The 11222-nt window shown below is 42.5% G+C and overlaps 1 protein-coding gene across 1 annotated transcript in view; it reads right to left on the bottom strand.

Moving 5' to 3' along the window:
* Window positions 1–716: 716 nt before the first annotated feature.
* Window positions 717–11222, bottom strand: part of uhmk1 (U2AF homology motif (UHM) kinase 1) — a 15938-nt gene continuing 5432 nt past the window's right edge. Inside the window, exons 8-9 of the mRNA XM_008292864.1 lie at window positions 10379–10467; window positions 717–9803 (exon numbers count right to left, since the gene is read on the bottom strand). Coding sequence (XP_008291086.1) covers window positions 9657–9803; window positions 10379–10467 — 236 coding nt within the window. The 3' untranslated portion in view covers window positions 717–9656. The remainder of the gene's footprint in view (window positions 9804–10378; window positions 10468–11222) is intronic.

Here is an 11222-nt window from a genome sequence, read left to right as displayed (position 1 = left end):
TATTGATGTGGATGAATTCAAGAACAGATGCACTGTTTAATAAATATCAGTGCAGGTGTTGGTCATATAATTAGAATATCATAAAAAAGTTTATTTATTTTAGTAATTCCATTCAAAAAGTGAAACTTGTGTCTCATATTCATTCATTACACACAGACTGATTTATTTCAAATGCTTATTTCTCTTAATTTTGATGATTACACCTGAATACTAATGAAAATCCCAAATAGCGGCGCAGTGTATCTCTGCACACAGAGACGACTGACAGGGATGGCAACCAAAAGGAAAGCCATCAGGGTTTGTGCTATTTATAGGCACAGTCTCTGAACGTTTTGATGGAACCTCGTACAAACTGTAATCAGAACTACAAGTTAAGTCACTTTTTGATGATTGAAGATTGTTTTCCCAATTATTTTCTCAAAAAAAACAAGGTTCCTGACATAAACTCCAAAGGTTAGATGAGTTCTAAACAGGACACAGAAAGTAGTTCTTGTGGTTCAACACAGGAAACATGACACATTTTGCAGAACTCAAGAAGAAGAGATGAGAATATGTTTTCTATATGTGACGCGTCCATATTATTCTGTCCATCATTACATTCATTATAGGCTCCAGCGACCCCAGTGAGGATCAAGCGGTGTATCGATAATGGATGGATGGATTACATTCATTGATCAGACACTTCCTGTGTTCCAAAAAACAGCCGACAAACAGCATTTCAAGTCAAGCATCATTTTTATTAGGAGATACTCAAACACAACAGCACGAGTGACTCACTCTCAGCTGAAGGCTGTAAAGCACGGATCAACTCACACAGCTTCATACGTGTTGCGTGTTTCTTGCATACAGCGACCTTCTCACATTGTGCTTCCTTTTTAAAAATAAAAGTAACAATCATTTGCTTTCAGTCCGGTTTGACCTGCAGGACGTTCCACGAGCAGGACCGCTGGGTCAGAACATAACACACTTCATCAGTCCTCCCACTTCTTCAAACATCCCGCCGCTCTCTGGAACACGATCTGGTGTCGAACTCAACATTCATCAAACTGCGTCTCAACCAAACTGGTTCAAACAAAACCAAAGGAAGACTCCAACAAATAAAACATACGTCTTAAGGATTGTCTCTTGACATTTGAAATGATCTCATCGAAGACATGACAGTTTGGAGTTGTCAGACTCAAAATGCTCGGAACTGTGCAAGTTCTCCCTTCCCCCAAATCATTTGGTTTCGGTCGGCTGATAGCTCCTTCAGGATTTGGTGTTTGTCGGCTCTCAGAGCTTGTGCTGCTTGGTATTGATTCCCAAACTTGACAGTAGTAGGTCAGACATGAATGTACTTATCGTTGGAACATAAACAGGTTGGGGCTGTTTGTCCTGTTTTTATTTAAAGCTGCACTAATCAAGACTTTTACATCACCAGTGGATCCAATGATGACGAGTAACGACGTCACCAGAAGCTGCAGAGAAGCATCACTGCAGTCCTCTCAGGTTCATACAAGCTTTTAGCTGATTTAAATTCATTGTTTTGATTTTCTGGCTCACAAATTCAAAGAAATTATTGCAGCTTTAAATGATAACAACCAAAAAAAAACATACTCACATAGATAATAGACATCTATTAGTCACCATCTTTACACCACCAACAAACACTTCTGCATCACATTAACTATCGAACCCCAAAACCCACAGATTGGTTTGAAAGTCATCGTATGTGTAAAAGAAACTGCAAAAATGATGCCATTTACTAGATCCAGGAACTGTGAAAAGAGAAGGAATCGTCTTTGTGAGGATCCTGGATCGAACCATGTGTAATGTACAGAACTGAAGTCTCTACATCTAGCTGTTGTTGTGCTGTTTCCATACAGGACTTTATATTATAGTGAAAAAAAGAAAACAAAACACCCAGAAACTGCTCAGAGTTCAGAAGGTTAAGTGTAACATCAGGTCAGGTGGACATGAGCAGACGGATCCACCGACGTAGTGACTGTTTTATTCACCTGATGCTACGTAAAATAATAAAAACTCAACATCGGTGTCGCTCTCTGCTGAGCACAACGAAGCAGCTGAATAATATCTGACTATTTATGGACGACTCAGCTTTTATCTGCTGTGCTGTAAAGAATTTCTAGATCATCTTTAAATGATGTGCTTCTGTAGATAGGATGTGATTCTGCGGACAGACGGTTCGCTCCGAACTGACTCTAACGCCTGTCTTTGTGATTTTAAAATGATTTTTGCAAGCAAACAGGTACAAAGGACTTCAGCTAGAACGCCACACACACACATACAGACTCAAGGTGCAAAACACACAACGTTACACATCTTATCTCACATAAACAATCCAAACGCTTCCTCCGAGAACCCTCTGCCGGCAGCTTGTGAGCGGTGTGTAGCCGAGCGGCTAGCAGGAGCTCCCTGAAGCCAGGAAACCGGTGGTTTTCCGGCGCTCACTGCTCTGCTGCTGACCGAGGAGGAACACTGCAGCTGCAAACAGTGCTGATGGCAGACTCTGACTCTGAGAGGAAGCCCAGCTGTAGAACTACAGCAGATGATGTTTCACCTCCACGACATCAACTGGAAAGTAAGACCAAGGGCAGCTGGACTGGATGCTCGGCAACATGCTCATTCCAAGCAGAAGATTTCTGTTTAACTTTGGTCAGACTGAAAACAAAGCTAACGGCTCCACAACAGCCGTATTAATGGGAAACACGCCAGCTTCAATAAACCTGAATTCTCCTTTAAACCCGACTCGGGAAAGAAATCTCATGTAGTATAATTTAAAAAGATGTCAGAGTACCAAAGAGTCTTGTTTGAATCAGAGACAGGAATAAGGATGAAGTCCAGGGCCTGGCAGGAAGAGAAGGAGGCAAGTACGCAGACGAATAGAGCAGCAAAGTTCCTGCATCCACCCTCAGAGGCCTCGGCCGGTCGTGTGTTTGACTTAAAGACGAGACATCTTAGAAACTCAGGAAGAAAGTCGCCGTCATCACAACACAAGCGTCACACCGTTTAGGATTCTGTCTCTGCTGAACAACACTTTCAGAACTCCAGCGGCTGTTTGATGCCACACAGGTGAAGCTCTGCAACAACAATGTGCCTGCAGGACTACAGGGTTTACACCTTCTAGGACCGGGGATCCGTTTAGCATATAGTGCACTAGTTAACATCATCAGTAGTGGATACACGTGTGCTAATGTTTTCCTCGTATGGATCAATCAGTCCAAGAACTGAATCGTCATAAAGTTTATCCTCATCACCTGTTTCCGTAACCTATCAAGAACAATACCAATATGTTCTGGTTCCAGCTTCTGAGAGTTGAGAGATTCACACATTTGTTTGTTTTATCTGAGGGGTTTTCTAACTCTGATTGTCAGACCGGTACCATTAAAATAATTAAACAAAACCAGATCCTGTTTGCAAAGGACTCATGTTGGATTATTGTGACGCTGGAGAGAACCTAAACGATGTCGACTGACTTTCTGTCCACACTACGATATGCTGTGTGCTCTTAACTATAGTAGTGAGTAATAATAAGTGTCACTGTAATAATAAAATAGTCCATTAATATCACATTAGTGGGGTGTTGCATAAATATCAATGAAATGTAGACTGAGGCAGGTTTCGTTGTCACCTGCCTAACACAGTTCATTAAACATTGTGCTCTATACACCGAGAGAGAAACACTACTGTCATACTATATATATATATATAAAAAAATCTAAACATAGGATGAACAAAACGTATAATAGTCGTGTAAACAAACCCAAACCCGGCTGCTTCTGCACGTCCTCACCAGGACCAGCATGCAGCAAACACCTTGACAAGATAAAACTCTGGTGAGCTGCAGCGTGGATACATATTCAAATCGAATCCTGAAACGCGGCCACGACTTACTGTTCCACAGCTCTGTGGCTTCTCTCTCCGACCACCGACGCTTTTAGTGCCAAAACTGAACATAAGAGCAGCGTCGTACTCAGACCTGCAGGGAATAAATATGCACCCATTAATCAGGCTTTTGACTCATTCAGATAATTGTGAGGTGCAGCCATAAACTACTCCCAGTAGCTCCACACACAGCCTGCTGACAGTAATGCTCACCGTTAGCAGAGTCGTGTGCAGGAAGCAGAACCTGTTCATGCTAAAGTGCATTTAACAGCGTGGATGGTCAGAAAGTTTTCAGTTTAAACATCAGTTTGGATCTCTTTCTTCCAGTCCCTTCACGTTGCCTCTGTGCTTCTCTTTTTAATTACTGGTTGTGGTTTTGGTGCTTATACGTTACGTTAGGCTCTCGTTACAGCAGTTTTAAATGTGGACAGACTTTGAGATCAGGTTGCATCACGCACACAAGAAGAAACTTCACAGATCTTCTTCTCTCTAATCTCAGACTTGCAAACTCTACATGAAACAAAACACAGCATCATGAACTACAAGATGCTGCTGAGATCATCCAGCAGGACTCGGACCTCGTCGAACTCTCACTGCAGTGTGTTGACACCACTGAGTCGCACCTGATCGGTTTAGTTATTGGCTCAAGTCTCCCACGACGCCTGATAATGGAGCCAAAGAGGGGTGCAGAAATCTGGCCTCCTCTCTTGAATTACAATATGTAGAGATGTTGGTACGGACGCTTTACTCAACGGTGTCCCACAAAACTGCCTATGTCCATTTTAAGCCAGTTCTTGGTCAATAGTTCATCTGTCCGTGTCCATAATGGCGTCTGCAGACCCCCACATGCAGCTAAAAACCTGAGACCACTTGGACCGCTGACGTCGTCCCACACTGAGGACCTCTCTAAGACTGAACTGAGACAACCTTCACAACGACCAAAGCTCTACTTCATATGCTGTAGAGGCGTCGGGGGAGGTGGACAGGAAACATAACGTCACAGTGGATTCAGTGAGTTTGCCGTAAGACAAAACTACAAGTGGAGAATGAAACGAACTTGATAACAACACAACCTGTTGGGAACGGAGATGAGAAGTTCCATCACTTCTTTCTTGATCACATACATATGGAGCATCAGGATGTGACCACATATCGCTTGAACCAAGACGCTAGCCTTACGACCACCCACTTCGTCCCTTTGTAAGCACCAACAAGCAGGTGGAGGACGGTGGAAATAAAACCAGAGTCTGACATGCAAGTTCGTTTACATGTTGGCAAGTTTCTGTGGAGGAAAAAGCCCATTTATCTGTGATCTATCTAATATTAAAGGCACGTCCCAAAAAAGAAAATCTAAAGCAAAAAACGGGGCTCTAACTGACCCTGCATCTCCAAACTTAAAAACAAACCCAAAAGCGGAACATGAAACATCCAGTTAAAGGTTAATTCATTCAGCAGAACTTTTATTCTGACGTTGACTGGATTTAGTTCACACTTTTGTATTATTTCATCTTCCTTTGCATCTGGTTGACAAACGTAAATTTAAAAAAATGGAGCGTTTTGGAATTTGAATGAAGCAAAGAGTCTGTTCAGAATGATAAAGTCCAATAACTGGATCACAACCACTGAGGTGTCAGTGACACCTGCAGGCTTCCTCAGCCTCACAACAAGTCATTTTCAGACATATTAATGCTCAGACTCTAACACAGCCCTCCTAATGATTCACGTCCACACAATGGAAAAAGCACAATTTGCACACAGACATTTTGTCCTGCATCACTGAACACAGCAGCTTTGCTCAAACTCTCCTTAGAGTGCTTTGTAGGCCACACAATTTAAGCTCCATTAATATATTTTGTGCTGGGCAGCAGTGATACAGAAAACTACAGAAATGACATGAAACATCTGCAGATGGGAGCTACAAAGGTCATACATGAGAATAGAAGACAAACGTCAAACTACTGGACAAACTTTAGATCTGAGGCTCGTGTTACTATCTGAGGAACCTGCTCAACATCCCACAGAAGTCCAAACCGCTCTACGGTTTAGTGGTCGGAGTCCAAGTCAAGTTTTAAATCTAGATTTTTTTAGGCCAGTGACGCACTCGAGTGGATGCTTTGGAATTCACATTTCAGGCACATAGAAATAGAGCTCGTAGAAAAATAAATATTCTTTTGTAGAGTCTTGCACGTTTTTCCTCTGACTCTAGGTTTTCATAATTTTAGTATAATTCAAGTGATTTCTTTTTTAGCACAGGAGGAAGCAGTGCATCATTTAATTAAGGGCTGATTTATATCTATTTATATCAATGTGCGATTATTCTCACACACTTGAATCCCATTGAAGCCGAGCAGCGCTCCGTGTTGGTGCTTTGCAGCTACAACTCCTCACACACGTCTGAACCATAAAGCAGCAACTTTTACAGAAGAAATATTCTTCTGTTTACAAATGAGACGCTGCAAAACATCTGCTTCACTCTGCTGACGTACAAAAGGCTTCTACTGGAGGGAATCTTCTTTTTATCATCTATTTTCGGCACGTGTTTGTCAATTACATCTTCTATAAATGAGACTGTGAATGGTATTCTGTCACCCCTCTGTAACAACCTTCAGAATATAAAACAAAGCTTGGTGTATGAAGTGGAGGGTTCTGGCTCAGAGCAGCAGAAAAACACTCTTTAGAGGAATCTGCCTTTAAAGTTATGCACGATAACAAACACCTAAATGTGTGTGTTGATGTTTTCTTTCCACGAGTCTGAAACGCTAAATGTTACGGAAGCAAATTACTAAAAAAAATGCTCCAAATAATCAGAACCGGGCTGCTTTTTTGCCAGCAGTGTGTCGCCTATGGCTCTATGATGATTACTGACTGTTAGCTACCTTTACCTCAGGACTACTCAACACTCAGTAGAAGCTATTTAGCCTTTAAAGAGCCCATATTGTGCTGTTTTTGGTTTCTCTCGTCAGTTCTTCTTTCTTGTGCATGCAAAACGTCTGCAAAGTCCACGCCAAAGTGAGTGATTCTCTTCCACAGAAAACAGCTCCTTACCTGCCTGGAATGCCTCGTTTGAAGTCCAGGCTTTATTTCTGCTACCTATCTATGTCACCGTGTAACGCATTAGCATAACGCCCGCCTGGCTGCTGGTCTGCGAGCAGCCGATTCACAGTCCGCCATCATTTCCTTACTGGAGACCACCTCTGCTAGACTTCTTTTACACTCATCAGACATGTTTCCGTGAAACTGTCCAGCAACTTTACTGCGAACAAATATGGAAGATGTTAATTGGGCTTCTTTCCATCAGCCACTTTGGAGTGAATAAACTGTGTCGTGTCGTCAGAAGTTGGCACAATATCCTACATGACTGTAATAAATATAAATAGAGTGGAGGAAGGAAACAAACAAGTTGTTTGCCACCTGCTAAAAAAAAACCCTTAAAGAACTAGAAACAAACAAAACAAATTGTTTAAAAAATGTCAAAAATCTCAATCCTCAAGCAAGTGTAAAAATTTTTCTGGAAAAATTGGGGAAGCTTTTTCCAATTTCCATTAAATTTTTCAAATGCAAAACTTGAACGTTATCTTGTGTTTGTCGTGCCAGTTGACCAACGGGAGCAGACTGGGCTTTTCAGGAGAGGCACCTTAAAGAGACAGAAGCTAAAATGGAGCGTTTTAGACGGAAGACGAGAGGATGTGCTTCAGCAATGTACAGAGAAAATAATGCGTTTTAAAACATGTAAGCATGTAAACATATTTTAGAAGATGCCAAAATTACATTTTAAGTTGCGGATGTGCAGAATATGGACTCTTTAACAAGATTATACTGAAAAATGAGCAGGTTTATGAAGGGAAACTGAGATAGACTGCAATGTCTGTCCGGTTTTGCTAAATCTGCTGGAAGGGAGGCGTTTTCTAAGGCATCTGCAACGGCTTCGGCTACGTAAGGAAACAACAGCGCATCCTGTTGTTATAGCAGCATTTTGGTTAGTTAGCTAGCTTGTGAGCATCGTAGGGCACTTGTGTAGAACTTATCTGAAGCTTCAGAGCAGGCTTTCCACTGTTGTCATAGAGTGTAACTGAGAGAATTAAAAAAAAAAAAACAAGAGAATAAAGTAATTGCTGGTTCGACAACATAAAGTACATTCCACCACAAAAACAGCACGTTTGTTGCAAAACAATCTGCCCTGATGGAACCAACGTAGTAAAAGGGATGAAATGACAGTTTGCTGGCGTCAAGATATATTCATGTCACACCTTTTATGACATTTCTGATCTCGTCGTGCGACCAGCAGCGTTTCTTAAAACTGGGAGGAGGCTGAAACACTTCCAATCACAGGCGCCTCGGTGGAGGTATGAACCACAGGACAGTAGTGCTGCACTGCCGGGCTGACAGTCTACCCATCAGTCCACTGGTTCACGCACAAACTAGCCACAAGCACTTGAAGATCGCCCAACAGAAGATCGTGCAATAAAGAATCTCACGTCACCTTTCATCCGCAGCCCTTAAAGCCACCACATGTTTGAAAGCACGTAGACGTCACCAGTTTAAAGCAAGCACATTTTTTCAACAACCAAAAGTGGATTTCTTCAGAAAATGTGGAAGATGCTACACATGTCATGCACCTAACGGCTTTACACGCTGCTTTAGTTCTACGTAAACTGAACACACACTTGGCTTCAGTTGGACGTTTCCTACCTCTGCTGGAGCTATTTTTGTTCGTAGAGTCATTTTCCGACTGGAGAAAAGTTCTTGATGATCTAAATCTTGTTAATTTGCTTGTTCTTTAATGAATCTCTGATCACTTTCAGCGTACACTCATAAGTTTGTACTTGTTCATGTGCCATTGTAGTGAAAACATAAAGCTTGCTGCACGTCTTTGTGAATCAAAGCATAGTCAAAATTACTCTCTGAGCACTCGGACTGGTAAAAGAAAAAAGGCTACAAAGCATAAGGCTACAGGACAGGGCGCTGGGAGCCCTCGGCTTGCTCAGATATGAGTGAAGACTACCTGCCAAACCCTTTCTCCCTGAAAACGAGGAGCCAGAGGAGCCAGCAGAGGACACGTGGGATCCCCTGGTACCATGCCACTTCCTCTAAATGCTAAATCAATATAAATAGGCAACAATAATAAACTGATAAGTATTATTAGTTCAACAATATCATAAGACACTAGTTTTCACCACAGGAAACCTTCAGTTCACAGGGATGTGACCGTCACTACATTTTAGTCGTTAGGATTCTGTGTTCACATCAGCCTGCTACATGTTTGTAATCACATCCCTGACACAACTGATGAGATAAAGTGTTTGACTAATAATCACCGACGGAGAGGCCGCTAAATGCAACGAAAAGCTCTCAAACTGTTCGCCGTCGCCCGATAAAGGTTTTCGACCCTTGCGAGAGACTCCACGACAGCGTGAGAGCGAATGGAAGCTCGAACGGGAGCCGCTGTCCCCAGACGGCCGGGTCCAGTCAGCGAAAGAGACCTTGAAGCACTGGATGGATGTGCACTGATAAGAGCAGCGCACGGGCCGGAGGTGGAAGCTCCTCACGGCCCAGTTCAATTTACACTCTGCATGAAAACACAGATGTACTGTAGAAAACCACATGAAACACATGCAGAACTTTGAACTACACTCACTGATAACTGAAACTGCAGGGTAGCCGCTCATGACTGTATTTTCACGGGGAGATGACTCCTCCCCGTTTCGGCACCCGTCGCAGTTGTGTTTTTAATCATGCAAACAATGCAGAGGTGTAAATTGAGCTGTAGGACTTTACTGTACGGTCTGGTACAGGTAGCCTCTTTTGTAAGCGCTCAGAGGGTAGAAGGTGGCCACCACGAACTTCCCGTCAAAGGTGCGGCCCGTCAGCAGCCTCTGGGCTTCTTTGGAGTCGCTGGAGTTGGCATACTCCACGAACACCTGAGGGTTACACGTGAAATGAGGAATTAGTGGGACGACCTTAATCACAGCTCTGATGTCACTGGAGGAGTTTCAGATGCTGAGCCTTTTAAAGCTGATATTAATATTGATTTTTAAGCTTTTTTCTAACATTTTAGTGCGTTAAAATCGTACTTAACACACAGAAAAGCTGCCTCCCCGTGTCTTTCCATTCTTGTTGTACATTATTACATATTACTGTTAAGTCAAATAGACGCATTTCGACGTTGTGAGGTCCAACAGTCCAGTGTTAACATCGAGCAGATCCGAAACCAGTCCAACACCTTTGGACTGCGGTTAAATATACGCACCATCTGGACCGCTGTGAGCTGTGAGATACGCTTAACTCGGCATTAGGGGAAAATGTAGGTTAACTATTGGGTGTGCTGTCAGACGATGGGATGGGCCCGTAGATGTTCAGGTTTTAAGAACATACAGCTCATGTTTTATGAGGACGGGAAGGTTCTCAACACATCTGACACTGTCCTGGTGAGAAACACTGATGGTAAATAGAGGAAACCTCAACAAAGCACCTGTAAGTAGAACAGGAGTGTTACCTGTCCTTTCCCCGGGTTCTCCTTGGGGATGAGCAGAGAAACCACTGAGCCGTACTTCTGGCACTCCTCTTTCATGTCCTCCAATATATCTGGGAACAAAAGTACACATATTCATTTATTTAGGCTCTAAAACCAACGATCTACTGGACACATGGGAAGAGCTTTAGCAGAACAAAACACATTAAGACTGGAGTGAAGCAAAGAAAATCCTAAATCGTACCTCCTCCTTAACCTACCAACTGGTCTCAGAGAAACAACAATCTGCAAAAATTAAATCAACATGAAAAGCGAGTATTTGTAGAATATTAAATCATTTGAGCCGGATTAGCACCTGTCAATATTTGTATGAGTTCTGAAAAAAGAACTGCATCAGCTGGTGATCTCAGCTAAAGAACTATTCAGGAGTATAACGAAGGCCAGTTAGGCTGCTGTTGTCAGATGATCTGCCTTGTTGGTTGTTGTGCTGTGATACACAAAGTACTGCTACACAAAATGCAGACACACTGACGACTTCTTTGACATGATGTCGGTTAGTTTGGAGCCAACTCCAAGTAAACGTGAAGTAAGTTAGACCTCCATTAGCTTGGGCTGTGAAAAAGCCAAAGTGATGACGCGTCGTCTGTTTTACCGGCACCAGTAAAATAATGGATTAATCCTAGAGGTCTACTTATGTATTGCTTTTATGTCTATGAGAGTAACAACAGAAACTGTTCAACTAAAGAGAATGTGTTCTGATGAGCAGACTGACCAACTGACCGGTCAGCCAGGACACTCCAGCCCTACAATCTACAGTCGTGACTCGATAATCTGACATTAAATGTAAAACCTTCTTTAATGTCAGATA

This window comes from Stegastes partitus, unplaced genomic scaffold (assembly GCF_000690725.1).
Source record: "Stegastes partitus isolate 25-593 unplaced genomic scaffold, Stegastes_partitus-1.0.2 Scaffold839, whole genome shotgun sequence".
Taxonomy (NCBI): domain Eukaryota; kingdom Metazoa; phylum Chordata; class Actinopteri; family Pomacentridae; genus Stegastes; species Stegastes partitus.
The sequence above is the reverse complement of the archived record's forward strand: the minus strand, read 5'-3'. Positions and strand labels throughout refer to the sequence as shown.